Source organism: Dendropsophus ebraccatus, chromosome 4 (assembly GCF_027789765.1).
Source record: "Dendropsophus ebraccatus isolate aDenEbr1 chromosome 4, aDenEbr1.pat, whole genome shotgun sequence".
Taxonomy (NCBI): domain Eukaryota; kingdom Metazoa; phylum Chordata; class Amphibia; order Anura; family Hylidae; genus Dendropsophus; species Dendropsophus ebraccatus.
The window spans coordinates 66,360,199-66,380,785 of NC_091457.1; the positions used below are offsets into that span (position 1 = coordinate 66,360,199).

General features: G+C 42.4%; 1 protein-coding gene across 1 annotated transcript in view; it reads right to left on the reverse strand.

The window, feature by feature from the left end:
- The window catches only part of SLC12A3 (solute carrier family 12 member 3), a 31,838-nt gene extending 27,406 nt beyond the window's left edge, over window positions 1-4,432 (reverse strand). Inside the window, exons 1-2 of the mRNA XM_069968478.1 lie at window positions 4,124-4,432; window positions 1,281-1,403 (exon numbers count right to left, since the gene is read on the reverse strand). Of these exons, the coding sequence (XP_069824579.1) occupies window positions 1,281-1,403; window positions 4,124-4,432 (432 nt within the window). The remainder of the gene's footprint in view (window positions 1-1,280; window positions 1,404-4,123) is intronic.
- Between the last annotated feature and the right edge of the window lie 16,155 nt (window positions 4,433-20,587).

Sequence of the window (20,587 nt, forward strand, 5' to 3'; positions counted from 1 at the left end):
ACTGAAGCAAAAAAAAAAAATATATATATATATATATATATATATATATATATATATATATATCTTTATTATGGAATAACAAAAGCAAACAAACAAGTCATGGTACCCAATTTAAAATCACTTAAACCCTTCCCTCTCTAAGGACTGAATCAATACAATCAGCCCTTGAGGCCTGCAAACTACATAAAACTCCTACCCACCTTCATGCAAACACAGCAATATGTCCAAGTCCTTAAACAAATCGAAAAATCATGCATGCACATAAAGTGCTGCGTGCAAAGATAAAGGTGGCAAACATATCGGTCAAAATCAAATCAATAAAGATGTATGGAATAGTGCAACCTGTTACAAAAAATGTATAACATAGATGAACTGATATCACTATAGAGAGGGAGAGAGGAGGGAGGTTGTGGCGGCTCATCAACACCCTACACGTTGCGTTCCATGTAGGAACTTCATCAGTTTCCTATATGTAACGCAATGTGTAGGGTGTTAATGAGCCAACTAAACCTCTCCCTCTTTATGGTGATATCAGTCCATCTATGTTATTTATTTCTTTTTTGCTATGTAAGGTTCCGTTCACACGGAGCAAAACTGGCGGAATTCTCCGCTACGGAATCCCGACAGCCTCCGTGTCAGAATGACAGTCTATGAGAGGCTCGCAAGCCTCCTCTCTCTCCGCTGAAGAATGGACGCTGAGAGAGGAGGCGCGCGAGCCTCCCATAGACTGTCATTATGACACTGAGGCTGGCGGAATTCCATTAGGTTTGCTCCGTGTGAATGGAGCCTAATACTGTTTACCAACTGGCAGATTATTTTTTTGTGCTTTGTTTTTTTTTAGAAAGGGATAGTCAGAAAAATAAATGGATTCAAGTTTCTATATAAAAATGTAGCACAGTATATATTGGTATTTACTCAGTCGCCACCACTAGACTTAGTATGCCTTGGACTGGTTTGACTGTATAACACTGGTTCTATACTGCTGTATGGCAGATTATTGTTTGTGCTTTGTTTTCCAGAAAGGGATAACACTAGTCAAAAAAATAAATGTGTTTGAGTTTTGGACAGTACTGAAAATACTACTGTTAGCAAAAACACTGTCCTTGTCTACCATGTCCAGCTTATGACACCAGTGTTTTCTTATGGAGCAGAGGGATCTTTGGTCCCCTTAAGCACCAGGGTCTGGGTGTAACCTATAACTCTGCATACTCTACACAAAATACCAAAGTGGAATAAACAGCAGGTCGCTAACATAATATCACTATTCTTTCACAACTTACCATTACACCTTTTATCCACCCAAATCTGACAGGTTCCCCTGTTGGTTTCTCCACCACGTTCTCAGCTTCTCCATCAGCAGAGTCATTACTGGCTTCATACACTGGAGGCTGTAGATGATCATGCTGCAAGGACAAAGAGTGTTTACAGGTAGAGGCTCCATGCCTAAGTAATGTCCATAGCATATCCCATACAGTGAATACATGAGAAAATGAGAACACTGCTGTAGTATAAGTCTCCTTTCAAACCACATTGATGCATTTTAACAAAAAGCATCTGTGAGAGCAGGAATAGATCAGAACAGGTTTTCATCCCTTTTAAACAAGAATCCCATTGCACTGACATCTAGAATTGTGAGGAATTGAAATGCAAAATACAATAGAAAGTCTTTTAAAGAGAAAATGCCAGTAGGAACATATGGTGTCCTATCTGAAGGTGCCTTTTAACAGGTTAAGAACACCTATAAGTGATGTATTATTTTTACTCCAGAAAACATTGCCCACAGTAATAAACAAACAAATACTTGGTATCTGGTCTTAAAATGTTCTCAAAACACAAAACACTCTCTGATAAAATTCTGGTCAGTGTATTGAACAGAACAGATCTACGATAGATGATCAACTGCAATACAACTATAAGTCATTGCACCATAGCCAATTTGAAAACATTAACATAGAAAAGAAAACTTTAAAGAGCTGTTTCAGAGAGCTTAGAAAAGCTTCCCCATTATAGTTAAAAAGTTGTAAGTGCTGACACCCCATGTGGCCATTAGTTAAAGCCAGGAGAAGAACACAGCTATGCAATATTCTATCTTGCCTGCCCCTTGATATGGTTCATTGCAGGAGTAGGGCTTTATTATAAGCCTATACAACCCATCCCCTGCAATCAATGGAACGGAGCGGTGAGCCGGGCTACCACATGTCTCACCTGACTGCCTCAGACCCTGACCGATCTGAACTCTTTACATGTCTGTGTGATGTATGAAAGGATTATTTATGTTACAGTAACACATTTTATTACTGTGAATGTGCACATGAAGAGTAAAGAAAATACAGATCCAACCAAGAGATTCTTTACATTAAAGACTGCACATTAACAGTAATTATTGGGAAAATCTGTCACCTGTAACAACACTGTGCACACCTTAACTAACTCTAATATTAATTTACACAACACTATAGACACTACAACTGCTATCAACAGATTAGATATTTCTGTGGTGAGCCATCCTACCTGAAACTGTTGGTGCAAATACACATCTAGGTTTAGGTCCGGCAAATTACTTTCTCACTAGGTCTCCAGGGAAACTGTGTCCAAGCTGTATCAGCATCCCAGGGGTTCTAATGGTGCCCTTATACTTGTTTTTTTTTTTGTGGCAACTTTCTGACCTTCAAAAAATGGCAGAAAAAACGCCAATGCTTCGCATGGCGTTTTTTAAAATGTGTTTGTGGGTTTATTTTGCGTTTTTTACCTCATGTGTGAAAAATCCTTTTTTGGGTTTAGACGTTTTTGTGTGCACCAAGATGGCTGAATTTCCTTTTCCTCATGTGACATAGTTGCTAGACCAAAAGGGTACAAAAAGACCAGAAAAAAATGGCATACACAAAGCAATAGCATTTTTGAGATAACCAGAACATTCCCATTGAAGGCTATGGGAGAAAGAACGCTACAGTTTGCCATAAAAACACCACACCCATTAGCATGCTGAGTTTTGGAAAAACTGCCAAAAAGCCTCAAAAATGCCAGAAAGGAGAGAAAAACAACACACCAAAAAAACAAACGCAGATCATAAACTTCAATTGTCTTCTAGCTAACATCACAACATAGGAATAGAGGAATAGAGCAATGTCCCATTGTGTTCAATGGGATTCCTGTTCTGTTGTTCACACGGCAGAATTTTCATCCAGAATCCGCCTAAGCATAGAATCGAGTCTATGGGGCCGACGGAGATTCAAGCAGGAGCACGTGGGGGCAAGTGGCGGAATCCATGGGGGGGTTGACCGCTCGGATATCATAGTCTGAATGCACCCTTAGTGTAAGTTCAGACTAAGGACTCTGTGCAGAGAAGTTCTGGTGGATTCCATCACTCGCCACAGCTCTTGGCCACGTGCATCTCTGCCGGTGCCATAGACTCCATTCTATGGAACTGTTCATCCTTTGGACAGATGTCGGAATCCGCCTGAACATGGAGTCTATGACACAGGGTGAACAAAGCTTGAAGTTGAAACCTTGTTCGAAGTGTTTGACTCTGATGATAACTAATCTATTTTTTTCACAAGGGTTTACAAAAATGACATTTTAAAATACAGTAGTTGTGTTTCACCAATGAAAATGATAGAAATACAAGTCCTATCAATTAGAAAAGGGCTTGAGCACTCACTGGGCATTGTACAATGGGGTTAAAGGGGTTGTCCAGTTTAAAAAAAAAAAGATTTCTATATACCATATTGGGAATTAAACGGGGGGTGGGGGGGTGGAGGGGGTTTAATTCTTCAGCCAGAGTGAAGGGCAGCAACAGAAGCCATCTCTTGCTGTGGGGGACCTGTTCTCTATGACACAGAAAACCCATTGTTAAACAGGCACTGTATATTGATTCATTTTCCCTGTGATGGCGCTGGAGGGGATGAAATTTTACTGTCAAGTATGCCCACAGATTGCAGCTGAGCACTGGATAAAAATCTGGCCTTGTGCACTCAGCACCAATCACATTGCAGAGATAGGTATGTATACAGTCTATATAAAGAATTCCAAGAAACAGTACTCTTTGAAATCAGTGGGAACCAGTAGCAGTACAGTTTTGATGAGTACTTAAGATTTAGAGTGACATTATATTACAGACATTGACCTTGTAACTCACCTTTAGGATGGAGTGAAGATCCTCTAAAGTTGGTCTGTTTTTTTTCACTTCCCCGGGCACTTCAGTATTAGCATAGTGGTCATAGCTTGGGACGGCATCAAGAGTATTGTATCCAAATGTCCGCATGTAAAAGGTATTGGAATGGGTAAGATTGTTGGGGTTGAAGGTATCGTACGTTGATTCTTGCTGTCCATACTGAGATTTGGTATTCTCCTCATTGCTAATCAGGGATCGGATAGTGAATCGACCGCTGGATGGGGCACCTTCTGCTGCAGTCTCATCTCTGCTTTCAGCCATTTCATCACCACGCTGGTGTTTCAGGGAACTTATTCCATTAAATTGAGAATGTGGGCTTTATACTCCAGGGAACCAGTAGGAACTAAACCTGGAAATCACTAACCAGCAAAAGAGACGATTAGATGCTTTGTCTCCAAATGTCACAGCCTTAGGCCAAAAAAAATTACTTAGCTGAAACACATTGAGATGAGAGAGCTGATAAAAACCACACATGGGAAGGGGTAGGTGTAGGGTAAGCTTTCAAACTCTTTGCTTCTACTGTAGGACTTGTCTAATGGTACTTTTACACGGAGCGATAATTCGCCCGATCGCACGATTAACAATTTTGAATGAACAATGTTTTTTTAATAGCAATCAGCGTTTAGACGGAATGATACATCGTACGGAAAATTCGCTATGCGATCGTTTTGCGATCGTTTAAGCCTATCTCACACATAGGTGAAATCGCTGAAAGACTGTTTACACTGAACGATCTGCGAATTTTTTGCGAACGATCAACGATGATTTGAGAACATGTTGAAAGATCAAAATGAACGATTTTTTGCTCGTCGTTTGATCGTTCACTGCATTTCACTGCGTTAATTGTCTTGTATAATAGAAGACAACAATCAGCAGACATGAACGATGTCGTCTGATCGTTGCAGTCGTTTGTCTTTCAACATGTTGAAAGACAAATGACTAATATAGCAGCTATCTGCTGCCGTCGCCCTGTGGAATTGGAGCGGTGGCAGCAGTCCGCCGCTATCACCCCCCCCCCCCCCTGCAGCTCCCCATAGCCCCCACTGTACTCACCCGCTTGCTGACGATGCGTGTAATATCGCCGGCAGCAAACGGGGAACGAGGAGCAAGCGAGCTTCTTTCTATCACCCCCTGTAATAGGGGCTCTATTTCTTCTTTCTGGAGCTCATCATTCTGCTGCATTCTTTCATACCTAGGATGGCTAGTTTTGTTGTTTGCTTACCTCTACCTACCATCTTCCATTATCCTTGGTTCAGTCCATATCTCTTAGTTTGCAAATAATGCAGTTGCCATAGAAAGGACAACATTTTGTTTATTGTACAGGTTTTTCACTTTTATTAGTGAAAGAATTACTGGAACATCGACAAATAAAGCCCTTGTTGCCTCTCATGTCCCCTTCAGTCATCCTAGTCTGTACGCTCTCGAGAGCAGGTCTCTAATTCTGTACTTTTAATATTATTTTAATTTATTCATTGTATAACTTAATATAAATATAACCTTTATTGTATTTATATATTTAAATTAGCGCTGCGAAATCTGTTGGCTCTGTACAAAAATAAATATTATTATTAATAAATTAATAATTCAGTCCACCTCCTCAGTAGACTTTTATGCTGAAAAGTAACCTTGTGCCTGACCCGCTTGCTTGACATGAATAAACAATAAGGATGGGTCCAGCATTACAACAATAAAATAAAATATTTCTGCTGATTAGAAGTTGTCAGCTGTATAATTAACACTTTAGTAGTTTAGACCTTGGGGATCAAAACAATGAAAAAGCAGTACTTACTGCTTCTCTGCTGCAGCCAGTGATTGGTCAAGCAAGCACTTCCTGCTTTGCCAATCCCAGAGCAGTAAACCGTAATCAGCCAGCAGCAGAAAGGCAGTGGTACTTGATTAGGCAGATATTTTATTTCAGTGCATTTAAATAAACCATCTAAACGCTGGACAACCCCTTTTATTAGCTGAAATTGATTAAAGCACCCAGTTGTCCTGCTCAAATCCCTGTAATCAGCAACACCAAAGCAGATGACATCAGCACTTAGGGTATGTTAGTAATGTAAAGGCTGCTATCACTTTTCTCCCGACCTAATACAAACATGTGTAAATGTATGTTGCAGGGTGTTTTTTGTGGACTTTTTACTTGTAATTAAAAAAATGCTACTGAAAAAAAACACAACAACCAAAAAGGCATGTATTAAACACATTACTATGGGGAACAAATCCACAGAAACTACATCATAAAACACCCCCCAAAATTGCTAGTTTTTGTCTTTTCCAATTCAAGAAAACCCTGTAGTAAGAATGGTCGATTTACCAGATGGCAGATGTTTGGTGCCCTTATTTTGGAGGAGCTTTTAGTGATTAGACCCTATTACACAGAGAGATTTATCTGTCAGATTATTGAAGCCAAAGCCAGGGACAGACTATAAACAGAGAACAGGTTCTAAAGGAAAGATTGAGAGTTCTCCTCTTTTCAAATCTATTCCTGGCTTTGGCTTCAAGAATCTGTCATAAATCTGTCTGTGTAATAGGACACTAAATCTCCTTACAGAAAACTCTCTTAAATGAACAACAGGTTCTCCTAACCTGCCTGATTGGCATCTCCCTGGCAAGTACTCTGTTCTGCACTGAAGAGGGGCAAGTACCCCAAACAGCTGTCATCAGTCTTATGATCTTGATGAAAACTGGTTTGTCTAGTATTTTCCTTTTTAAATTCCAAAAACCACATATAAAAAAAACAACAATGACTTTAACACATGGTCCTTTCTGCTGCAGTTTACACCATTAGTATTTCTTAAAAAAACTTTTGCTTGACCTATGATACACCCATACATTGCAGCGAATTACTGTACTACAGCCACCTAATCTATAGATCACCATTCAAATGTCCACAAGTCAAAGTCTCTGTCTGGTGAGAAACTATACAAAATTCCTAAATTATCCTCTTACCTTTTGCAAAAAGTAGTCCTCTTATTCATAATCCTGTATGAGTATACCGTTTAAGAAGTAGATGACCAACTGTTGATGAGATGGTACCTGAATGGGTTGTGACCGATACCTCCCATTTGGTGGTCACCAAAAGTACTAAAGAGTATTACATACAATTCTATTTTATCCTGTACAATTCCATGGCTTTTTTTCATCCTAACACAATAGACATCTCTATTAACCAAAGCACTTGTCTATTATTAGAAGAGCAAAATGACAGTCTTGGTTCCTATATTATTATGGTATTTAAATGAAATGCTATCTGTCTCCTTATCTGAGTCATTTTGTCCCTCATCTTGCTCTGCAATTACCAGGTACATTAAATAATAGCTTCATATGAAGGACTCTTATAGGGGAGAATCTCTCTTATTACACAGCAGTAGGGAATCTGTTCACACAGGCCTTAAAGTGTAACTGTCATTTAAATTTTAACTTAACTTAATTTGTCACTTTTAAGAAATCAATAAATATCAATAATAAAAATGTGGTTTTAAGAAACTCTGTAATAGGTTTTATTAAGCAAAAGAGCTTTGTTCTGTACTCAAAAAGCTAATTTGCAGGATTTCTGTGTCCATTATGGTTTATGGAGGTGGGAGGGGCAGAGGAAGGTGAGTGATCATGGAGGAGAGAAAAGGCAGCCCTGTAGAGCATATTATCCGGCTATCTTATCTCAGCACGTTACCAGATAAGTGCTGACCTTTCTGACCTGTCAATCCAGCGATTTATGCGACAAAACAGTCTACAAACAGAAGGGCTGGTTCTCTCCTCTTCATGCTCACTCATCCCCCTTGGCCCCTCCCCCCTCCATAGGTTATAATGGACTGAGAAAACCCATCTTCACTCTTCTCCTCTGTGATGTAGACGGCTTTGCCTGCTAATGAGCAGATAAGGGCCCTTTTACACGGAAAGATTATCTGACAGATTATCTGCCAAAGATTTGAAGCCAAAGCCAGGAATGGACTATAAACAGAGATCAGGTAATAAAGGAAAACCTGAGATTTCTCCTCTTTTCAAATCCATTCCTAGTTTTGGCTTCAAATCTTTGGCAGATAATCTGTCAGATAATCTTTCCGTGTAAAAGGGCCCTAAGAAGTGGGAAAGGCTGCAAAACAGCTTTTTGAGTACAGAAAGATTTCTATTTGCTTAATAAAACCTATTAACCCCTAGACCACCCTGAGCGAACAGGTACATCCTGGGCTTCCTAGGGGTGTTCACAGTGTTGGCCCCACTCTGAACCTGCCGCGTTCCAGGTGACGCTTGTAGCCCGGGACCGCAGCTATTAGCGGGCATGGTCCGACCACCGTGCCCGCTAATTAAGTAATCAGATGCAGCTGTCAAAGTTGACAGCTGCATCTGATTACTATATGCAGCCTCATCCCTGGTGTCAAGTGGGGGGATCGCCCCCCAGCGACGCGATCGCGGAGGGGTGATCCCCGTGTCCTTACCCGGCTGGGGTCTGCGCCGAAAGCATTTGAGTGCTGATCTTATTGGTCTATGCAGTATAACTATACTGCATAGATCTCAATGAGAGATCAGTTTACTTATACTAGAAGACCCCAAGGGGGGCTTTTAGTATAAGTGTAAAAAGTAAAAAAAAGGGTTTTTATTAATAAAAAGCCCCCTCCCCTAATAAAAGTTTGAACCACCCCCCCTTATAAATAAAATGTTATAAATAAAAATAAATAAATGTTAAGTATCGCCACGTACGCCCAAAATATTAATTTATCACATTGCTGATCTCGCACGGTAAACGGCGTAAGCGAAAAAAAATCCCAAAGTGCAAAATTGCGCATTTTTGGTCCCATCAAATCCAGAAAAATTGTAATAAAAAGCTATCAAAAAGTCACATATGCGCAATCAAGGTACCGATATAAAGAACACATCATGGCGCAAAAAATGACACCGCACACAGCCCCATAGACCAAAGGATAAAAGCGCTATAAACATGGGAATAGAGCGATTTTAAGGAGCATATATTTGTTAACAATGGTTTCAATTTTTTACAAGCCATGAAATAAAATAAACAGCATAAAAAAAAAAAACCTCCAAGTAAAACAAATGTTTCTCTCCTCATCTTCAAGACTGCACCACAGGAGTTAACTCGTTCCCTAGGGACAGGAAAAGCACAAACACGAGAGGTTAAAAGCCCCTCCCCTTCCCACAAACACCAGTGCTTTTCCTGTCCCTTTGGGAAGGCACGAGAGGTGGGGATCCATCGTGAAGAGAGAACATCCCCGAAGAAAAGAATCAAGCTTACCCCCCTAGCCCGGTCGATCGGGGTTCGTCCCCCTTCCTCCCTGGGAGCGGCTATGGATCAGGAGATCCGGGGGTTCGGGATGGTCCGGTCCGTTCCATCCCGGTGTGATCGGTCTGCGCGGGGTCCTAATCCTGATCCGGTTGGCTCCCCGGACGCACGCGGACCAAGTCACCCGCCACCAGGTAAGAGAGGCCGCGGATGCTCCGACTATCGGTGCGGCCTACTTCCGGTGTGGTGCATTGGTGTCTGACCTTCTTCCGGTCACGCGGCGTTCACCGGAAGTGAGGCGGCGGGGGTCACGGTGACGTCCTCACGCTACGTGGCGACGTACTGACGTCACACGCCGGACTCCACCAGACTCCAGACGTACTGACTACTGTGAGATCCATTAGCCTGAGGAAGGTCCGGGAAGGGCCGAAAGCTTGCTTTATATTTATGGTCTCTACTGCATAGTATTTTATATTGGTCGGAGTATACATTATTTGTCTATCACTTCTGCATAATATTGAGTGCCGTGGATTTTACTACTTCTTGACACGCCGGAAGTAAGACTTCCGGGCGCAAAATTGAAAATGCTGGGATTCTTATAAGAAGAGCGGGTCGTCTGTCTGATGAGGTCTGAATTGGGCAGGATGGATTCCTCTTCTTCTACGACAGTGGCTGCCGCGACTGATAAGACTCCCCATGCATCCCACGCAGTGAGTACTTATTTCTGCTGACATGACTACTCTTATGGGGGATCTGGTTCTCAACTATTCACTTCTCCCTACCCTGAGCACTGAGTGTATCCTTTTGATCCTATCTCCCTTATGCCTTTTAGGATAAGGATAAGGACAAGGATTCTGCTCAAAAGGAGAAAGCAAAGGCTCCTCCTCCAAGGAAGTGTGGGACGTGTAATAGTCACCTATCTTCTTCATATAAGAAAAATATCTGCTCCTCTTGTATTGGGGATCTCATAAAGGAGGATAGAGCTTCCTTTCTGGCCGAAATCAGACAAATGATGAAAGATGAAATTAAGGCCTCTAAATCTGTAGCAGCTCCAGCATCTGTTCCCCAGGTGGTCCCTACGGTTCCTCCGCTGGTGGCTTCTACTCCTACTCCTCTCAATATAGCTCCTCCTGACCCCTCCCCAGCCAGCGTATCAGGGGAATCGGTTAGATCTAAAAGACGTAGATCAGCATCTCCAGAATCTGATTGTGAGTCAGGTCATGTATCAGATTCAATGATCATCTGTGACGAGGAAGTTGAGACTGTAGAGCGGGTTAAGAGATTTCTATTCCCCTCTGAACGTACGATACCCTTTGTTGAAGCTGTAAGACAGGCCCTGGGTATGGAGGAAGTCCAGGAGGACATAGCCCCTAAGGATAGACTTTTTGCCAGTCTCAAATCTAAAGAGAAAACTGTCTTCCCCATTCATGAAGCACTTCAGAGTTTGGTGCTGGATGAATGAAAGGAACCCGAAAGAAGGTTCATTATCTCGGGAGAGATTAGTAAGAGGTTGCCCTTCAATGAGGAGGATATTTGTAAATGGGATGAGTCACCTAAAATAGACGCTCAGCTAGCTAAAGTCTCCAAGAAAATGGTTCTTTCCTTTGAAGACTCCTCTCAATTAAAAGATCCCATGGATCGTAAAGTGGAGAGTTTATTTAAAAAGTTGTGGGACACTAGCTCCTTTTCCATTAATAATAACATCGCTGCAACTAATGTAGCAAGGGCCATGCATATTTGGCTGAAACAACTGGAAAATAGTCTGAAGGAAAAATCCTCGGATGAGGATATTTCTGAACCCATAGCGTTACTTAAAGATGCTGCAGCTTTCCTGGCAGACTCTTCGGCTGAGTCAATTAGAGCAGCGGCCAGAGATGGAGCTCTTACTACAGCAGCCCGACGGGCTCTATGGTTAAAAGATTGGTCTGGAGATAACATTTCAAAATCAAAATTATGTGGTATACCCTTTGAGGGGAATTTTGTCTTTGGTACAGGCTTAGATAAGATCTGCAAAAAATCTTCGGATAAGAAGAAGGCCCTTCCAGAGGGTAAAACACCAAGGAAGACCGAGCCATATAAAAGACCTAGGTACCAGGAACAGACCAGAGGCAAAGGGAAGTCTGGAGGTCGCTGGAGCTACAAGAAGGGAGGTAAAAGCAAGAATATTTTTTACTCTCTCAAAGGCTCCCAAGAAAAACAATGACCAGACCCCGGTAGGGGGGAGACTGTCCAGGCATGGGGAAGCTTGGAATCAAATAACACAGAACTCTTGGATTCTAGATATAATTCAACAAGGTTACAACATAGAGTTCAATCAGTCTCCTCCCAAAAGATTCCTAATCTCCCGCCAATCTTCCCCAATTCTACAAAAAGAGCTACTCAACAGTGTAAAGAAACTCATACTGGAGCTACAAGAAGGGAGGTAAAAACAAGAATATTTTTTACTCTCCCAAAGGCTCCCAAGAAAAACAATGACCAGACCCCGGTAGGGGGGAGACTGTCCAGGCATGGGGAAGCTTGGAATCAAATAACACAGAACTCTTGGATTCTAGATATAATTTAACAAGGTTAAAACATAGAGTTCACTCAGTCTCCTCCCAAAAGATTCCTAATCTCCCCCCAATCTTTCCCAATTCTACAAAAAGAGCTAGTCAACAGTGTAAAGAAACTCATACTGTCAGAAGTCGTGTCACCTGTCCCAGTGACGGAACTAGGGAAGGGACAACCTGTTCTTGGTGAGGAAACCAAGCGGGTCATACAGACTTATTATAAATCTAAAACCCTTGAACAAAGTAGTAAAATACAAAAGGTTCAAGATGGAATCGATAAGATCCACTACTCCTCTTATACCAAAAGACGCGGTGATGGCATCAATAGATCTGACGGATGCGTATTACCACATCCCTATCCATTCAACGTCGCAACAATATCTAAGATTCGCACTACGGATGGAGGGTAAAGTTCAGCACTTCGAATTTAAAGCTCTCCCATTCGGCATATCTTCAGCTCCCAGAATATTTACGAGTGTAATGGGAGAAGTGGCCTCCTATTTACACTTGAGAGGGGTAAGCATTGTATGTTATCTGGATGATCTTCTCTTAATTGCAGATTCTCCACAAAGGCTACTACAAGATCTGGAAGTAACAGCAGATCTACTAAGGAACCTGGGATGGCTGATAAACGAAGAGAAATCAGATCTTCTACCAAGTACCCAGAAGGTATTTCTGGGAATCCTTTTGGATTCCTCCAGGCAAATGTCTTTTCTCCCCTTAGACACGAAGTTATCATTAATAAAGAAAGTAGACAACTTCAGGGGGAAGAGGTCTTGCAAGATCCAAGAAGCTATGTCTCTGCTGGGATCCTTAACAGCTTGTATTCCGGCCGTTCCATGGAGCCAGGCCCACTCCAGGACGCTGCAGGGACAAATTCTTTCTGTTTGGAATCATCAACAAACAGGTCTGGACAAACTAATATCTATCTCTCCACAGGTACGACAGTCCCTCAGATGGTGGCAGTGTCCGGAAAATCTTGCAAAGGGTGTTCATTGGAATCTGACCCCCAGAATTACAATGACCACGGACGCAAGCAAGACAGGATGGGGAGCCCAGGTGGAAGGACTCCTTCTACAGGGACTATGGTCTCAGAGCATGAAGACAAGATCATCCAATTACAGAGAACTGATGGCAGTCTGGATGTCTTTGAAACGAGCAGAAGATACTCTAAGAGATGCACACGTCCAGATATTATCGGACAACATTACAACAGTGGCCCATCTGCGACATCAGGGCAGTGCAAAAAAGAACTCGCTCCAAAACATCTCAGCAAAGATTTTTGCTTGGGCAGAGGAAAACATCTTATCTCTCAGTGCGACACATCTCAGAGGTTCAGAGAATGTAAGTGCGGATTATTGAGGCAGACACGTAATTCACCCGGGAGAATGGTGCCTCAACAACAGGATCTACCAGCAGTTAACCAACAGATGGGGACATCCACTGGTGGATTTATTTGCCTACGCCCAGAACAAGAAGACTCAGAACTTCTTCTCCCTGAATCCCAGGGACGGAGCGATGGGAATAGATGCCCTATCCCAGCAGTGGAATTTCAGTCTGGCATACGCCTTTCCTCCAATTCCTCTAATACCAAGAACTCTTCAGAAAATTCAGAAGGAAGGAGGTCTGACGATCTTCATCGCCCCCTACTGGCCGAGAAGATCTTGGTTCGGCCTCCTACAGAACCTGGCAGCAGAACCAACAATCCTCCTTCCAGAGGAACCGGATCTCCCTTTCCAGGGCCCTCTTTTCCATCCTGATCTACGGACTCTCAAGCTGTCAGCATGGATCCTGAGGGGTGCATGCTCAGAAGTAGAGGGTTATCTGAAGAAGTGATTTCCACCATACAGAAAAGTCGGAAACCAGTAACAAATAAAATCTATCTGAAAGTCTGGAAGATATTTTCAACCTGGTGCACAACAAAACCAATCCTTCCAGCAGAACCTAATATTGCTCAGATACTGGATTTTCTTCAGGCAGGTCTTACGAAAGGACTAAAACCCGCCACTTTAAAAGTGCAGATGGCAGCCCTCTCAGCCATCTATGACTGTTCTATCGCAGAACATAGATGGATCAAAAAATTCATGAGAAGTGCCCAACGTCAGTCACCTTCTATAAAAAATCTACATCCACCTTTGGATCTTATTACGGTGCTGCTTGAGGGTCTCACCCGTTCACCCTTTGAACCTTTAGAGGAAACGGACATAAGATTGCTATCATATAAAACCGCATTTCTAGTTGCCATAGTCATTGCTCGGAGAGTAGGGGAATTGCAGGCCCTCACCATTCGTGAACCATACTTTATCTTACAGAATGATAGAATCGTATTAAGAACAGACCCAAATTTCCTCCCTAAGGTTGTGTCTTCCTTTCATGAATCGCAAGAGATAATTCTACCATCATTCTGCTCCTCACCGAAAAACGAGGTGGAAGTTTCATACATTGGATGTAAGAAGAGCTGTTCTTCAATACATAACGGTTTGCAGTCCCTGGAGGAAGGACCAATCATTATTTATACAGTTCCAGGGTAAAAATAAAGGGAAAAAGGTATCCAAAAGCGTCCTTGCGCGTTGGATTCGTAATGCAATCGAACAATCATACTGTCTTCTATATCTGGCTTCACCATTCCAGATTAAGGCCCATTCTACTAGAGCTATCTCTACCACTTGGGCAGAAAGAGCCTCCGCTTCAATAGACCAAATATGTCGGGCAGCCACTTGGTCCTCTCCGCACACTTTCATGAAGCACTACAGGCTACAGCTTCAGAGGAATGAAGACCTCACCTTTGGAAGGAAGGTTCTTCAGGCCGTGGTCCCACCCTAAGGTAAATGGTTGGCATTCTCCTGTGGTGCCGTCGTGAAGATGAGGAGAGAAAAAGGTATTAGTCTTACCGGTAACACTGTTTCTCCAATATCTTCACGACGGCACCAACACCCCACCCTATACTGTGTATAGATATATATATATAGTACTCACGTGGTGCCAGAAGTTGTTATAATACACTGGTGATTGTGGGAAGGGGAGGGGCTTTTAACCTCTTGTGTTTGTGCTTTTCCTGTCCCTAGGGAACGAGTTAACTCCTGTGGTGCCGTCATGAAGATATCGGAGAAACAGTCTTACTGTTAAGACTAATACCTTTTTTTTTTTTTATTTCACCACACATTTTTTTCCTGCTTTTGCAGTGTACTTTATGAAAAAATACAGCCTGTCATTGTAAAGTACAATTAATGGAGCAAAAAATAAGGGCTCATGTGGGTTTCTAGGTGAAGAAATGCAAGTGCTATGGCCTTTTAAGCACAAGGAGGGGAAAAACGAAAAACGCAAAAATTTAAATTGGCCAGGTCCTCTAAGGGTTAAAATCTCTTACTATTATTTTCATTTAGCAAACATGCCCCCTTCTCCTGAGGCCTGTTTTCTGCTCATTGTTAACAGCTTATTTTCTGTGATCCTGACCACCACTCTGCTCTAAAACAGTGATCTGGCCAGTGTATATAATATATAAAAATATGTATACTATAGCTATAGCTGATTGGTTGAGCGGGACGAGCTGACGCCGGAAGCCCCTGAAGCAAGCTGAAGCGGGGAGCAGGTGATGTATTCTCTGGCCAGCGAGGAGTAACTTACATACTTGCAGCGGGATGTCAATCCTGCTGCGAGTATGTATTCTCATGGGGATGAACTAGCACTGGATCCACAGCGGATTTTGCTGCAAATTCGCAGTGTGAAATCCGCTGCAGATCCATTGTGTGTGAAGGCACCCTAACTATAGTTTTTGAGATGGAAACACCCCTTTAGAAGAACTAAAGCTGCTCATCTCCCCTGTATTCAGGACTAGAAATGCTGATGGTACATGTGTAAATTTGGACAGCACTGAAAATACTACTTAGCATAAGTGTCAAATTACTTCATATAATTTCTAGGTCTTTATGGTTTGTTCAAGTTTAACAATGGTAGTGAAAAGGAAAAGAAAGCAATTAAGCAGTGGCCCTATGACACTTGAGTTTGGAAGGAAAATGTTATTTTATTATGTTGCAAATTTGTTTTATCTCCCTGCATGGAATGGTGCTGACAGATTCCCTTTAAATCTTGTGAATAAGTAGTAGACAGTCCGGGCAGCTGGATTGAGGAGGAGCATGAGGTGGTGCTAAGGCACGCCCTTTCCGCTGAGTGCCGACGTACCTATGGTCCGTAGACCCGTTCAGCTGTGGGCGATGCAGGAAGTTTAGAGCCCTGGAATGAATGAGTGGAGGAGGCCCCGGTGAACAAAGGAAAATATTGGGTCGGGTACCTGCTTTCGGTGCTGGCTGGACGAGGCGGCAAGACGAGCAGGAGAGTGCCGGGAGCGTGAGCAGACGGTGGTCCGGAGGTCTGGATCTACGCAGAGCGCGTGGCTAGGCGCTGAACTGGTAATCCTCTTGGTGACCCTCTGCAGTAGCCGTATGGAAGCGCACCATGTGACGATTAGCGCGGAGACAGCAGCGCTCCGGAAGGAGTGGAACAGGAGCGGTGGGTGAGCTATATGAGGAGCGGTTCACTTTGCAGATCCCCGGTAAGCTTGGTCTGGTGCATAAAGGTCTGAGCCACCATTGGAAGGCAGAGACTTGGAGCCTAATCCCAGACCGGTGAGAGCGGTGCTGGGTGCTTGTACCGGGGAACCCCCAGATTGAGGAGAGCCCTATTAGCCTGCATTAGTGAGAGTAATGCAGAGGTGAGGGCAGAAGGGCTTACCTGGGAGAAGCAGGAGAGAGTCGGTCCTATCTGGTTCATATCTATTGGCTGTTAAATATAAAAGGAGTAGCCGATGTGACTGTGTAGGGTTTATAACTCCCCAGGACAAGGGACTCTCTTCTTTCTCTCCGTTATTTTCCTGCACACGTGGCTGGAGGATTCTGGCAATTTTTACGTGGGATAGCTTTATATCAAGTCCCTCAGGAAAAAGGAATTAACACGTTATGACAGTGTTGATCTAGGCTGGTAATCCTAATGACCCGGGGAAAATCTCCAAACTGATATTGTGCATCCTAAAGTTACTAACTATGAGTGAAAGTGAGAGCTGTGTCTTTCTAACCTTTGATAGACCTCCACAGGAACTTTTGCGGTTGGACTAATACATGCATGGCTGTTTGTGCCTGGGAAAATGAACTCTTTAACATTCTACTTAAGTGTCTTTCCCAGGTGCTAAGGGGAAAAAAAACCCAAAAAGAACTGAACTGTTTACTGATATCGTGCATCCTGAAGTTACTAACTGTGAGTGAAAGTGAGAACTGTGTCTTACTAACCTTTGATAGAACTCCACAGGAACTTTTGCGGTTGGACTAACACATTCATAGCTGTTTGCACTAACTCTTTAACATTCTATTTAAGTGTCTTTCCCAGGGGCCAGGGGGGGGAAAAAAAAAACTGAACTGTGTTTTCCCTGCTCCACTAAGTGTGAATGAAAATACAAATTGGTTGAGATTAATGCGTAGTGGACATTGGCAGAAATACCTGGATTAACACAAACACGGAAAATCGGTGTTTATAGTGCATTTTATTGCTGTGGGGTTTTGGGTCGGCATTACCCGGCCTGCCAGGGTTTTCCTTTTTTTTTTTTTTCCTTCTTCTCCTTTCTCTTCCTCCCAAATAGATGGTTAAAATTTTAGTATGGAATATTAGGGGGTTTTCTGATAAGACTTAAAAGATTATCAGTGATGAATGTCCTAAAAAATTTTCTCCCCTGTATTGTAGGTTTGCTTGAAACCCATTTAGTAAAAGAGTCAATGAGTGTCCTTAGTAAAAACTGGTGGTCTAACCAATATCATTCGTTTTTTTTAACTACGCAAGAGGGGTGTCTGTTTTAGTGCATAAAAGTATAAAATGGAAATTATTTGATTGCAAGAATGATTTGGAAGGAAGATTTGTATTCTTACATTGCAAGGTAGAAAATGATCTGTATTTTAGCTTTTGTTTACATTCCTCCCCCATTTAAACCCAAGGTATTGGAAGAGTTATTTGATTATAGTAAGAATAAAGATCCCTGCCCCATCTTAGTAGTAGGGGACCTGAACATAGTAATGGATGAACAGAAAGACAGGTTACGGTTAGCTGGTCTCAGGGGAGACATTTGGAACTCTCCTTTGGGTTGCATCTTGAAAGAGTTAGGGTTAAGGGACTTATGGAGAGAAAGAAACCCAGAACTAAGCACTTTTTCTTGTTGGAATAAAACTGCACGGACTATGTCCAGAATAGATATGGGATTGGTTAATGATACTATGGCACAGAAAGTTAGGAAGATAGAATACTTGCACAGATGTATCTCGGATCATGCACCGCTAGTAGTAGAGTTACAGAATAGTATAGTAAAATTGTCACGTAATATAAGGATTAATCCACATTGGTTACATATAATAGAGGATACTAAAAAGTTAGAAAGGGAATTTGGGGAATTATGGGATATAAATTATAATACGGCTAAGGGGGGGGTAGTATGGGACACAAAGCTATAATGAGAGGGAAGTATTATGGGGTTATTTGCACGTTAAAAAAGAAATTTAGGGAAAAAGGAAAGGGAATTAGTGGGCAAAATTAAAAAAGTAGAAGAATAAATTAAAATTGCACCATCACTTCAGTTGGAGAATATGCTTAGGGAAAGGGAAGGAGAGTTAGAAAAGTATCTGGGAGATAAGGCTAAAAATAAGGCGGAGTTCATGAGGTCTAGATACCTTCTGGGGTCAGGGAAACCAAATAAAGGACTAATGGCGCTGGTCAGTAATCAGAAGGATAAGAAAAACATAGAAGTAATAAGAACTGAATCAGGGAGGATTATTAATGATCCCGTGGAGGTGAATGGGGAATTTAAAAAATATTATGAAAAACTTTATACAACGGAAAGCAGCTACAACAGACAAAAATTGGTAGACTTCCTGAGAGGAATAGATTTTCCTAAGATCAACACTGAGCAGAAAGATGTATTAGACGCCCCTCTTTCCCTGGATGAGCTGAAGGCCGCTTTGGCTTCCATAGCGGGCGACTCTGCACCGGGTAGAGATGGGCTGCCTTATGAGTTATACAGGGTGCATAAGGAACTCTTGTTACCCTGCCTGCATAAGATATTAGTAGAGACGGTGGAAGAGAAGGTGTTACCACCATCTATGGAGGAGGCCTCTATAATTTTGCTTCCTAAACCAGGAAAAGACCATTTAGAAGTTGAATCATATAGGCCAATTTCGCTGTTAAACAGTGATGCAAAACTTTTTTCAAAGGTGTTGGCACTGAGATTAGGGAAAGTTATAGGTAGCATAATTCATGAAGATCAATGCGGGTTCATTCCTGGGCGAATGGCGAAGCACAACATCTGACGTCTCTTTGTAAACATGCAAATGGCAGGGAGTGAGGGCCCCCACTCCATCCTGTCTCTTGATGCAACTAAGGCATTCGACAGGATGGAGTGGGAGTACCTGTGGGAAGTGCTAAGATGTTTTGGAGTCGGAGAGAAATTTATAGGGATGGTGCAGGTGTTGTATAAAAACCCGAAAGCAACGGTAATGACTGGGGAGATCCATTCGGATATGTTTAGGCTCAGTAGGGGAACCAGGCAGTGATGTCCTCTCTCCCCTCTACTTTTCGCCCTTGGAGTAGAGCCACTCGCAATTATGGTCAGGTCGGATCATCAGATAGAAGGGTTCGGGGCGAGGGGTGGAGGGGACAGGATATCCCTGTATGCAGATGATTTGTTGTTTTTTTAAAAAACCCTTTGGTGGCGGTCCCTAGAATTATAGAATTAGTGGAGGAAATTTGGAAATTCTCAGGACTATCAATAAACTGGTCCAGGTCTATTCTAATGTCTTTGAGTAATAAACAGGAGGTGTCTTTTCCGGCCTTATCTAATGTAGAAGAGGGTGCAAGTTTTAGATACTTGGGAATACAGGTATCGAGAGAACTGGACCAGTTTAATGAAAAAAATATAGGGGTCACCATTGATATATTGGAGAAAAAGGTGAGATTATGGGGGAGACTGACGATTTCTAAAGCAGACAAAATAGTGTTAATTAAGACAGTCTTGTTACCTAAGCTCCTGTACGTATTTGGTGCTACACCTACTGTACATGGGTGGAGAATAAATACTTTAATAGAATAAGGGTCATGTTAAATGCATTAATATGGGGACGGAAAAGAGTGAGAACAAAACTGGAGAACTTGTGCAGCCCGATGACAAGAGGGGGTTTGGGGGTTCCAGACATGGAGAAGTACTATCTAGCTTCGCAATTATATTGGTTGGCCAAGTGGAAACAGGATAGGTTTTTGTGTACCTGAGCAACAGTATTGGTGCTGGATCTTGGGATATTTTTCAAATTCTGGAGACAGGAGTTTTGGGGAAGAAAAGCTGGAGCAAATTGGCAATGGTGAAGACCCTAGTTAAAACGTGGGACTGGGTAAAAAAAAGTCTTAAACAATCAGGGAGTAATGGAATTTGCCCCATTATGGCTAAATGATGAGTTAGGAGAAATGGAGAAAGTGGGAATAGTAAGAGTAGTGGAGGAGGTGGGGGTGAAAACAGTTAGAGACATAATGGAGGCAGCGCTGTCCAGGCAGCGCATAGGAGATTACGGAGCGACGGCAGCTGATCATTGTGTTCTATTAGGGTTCATTTAC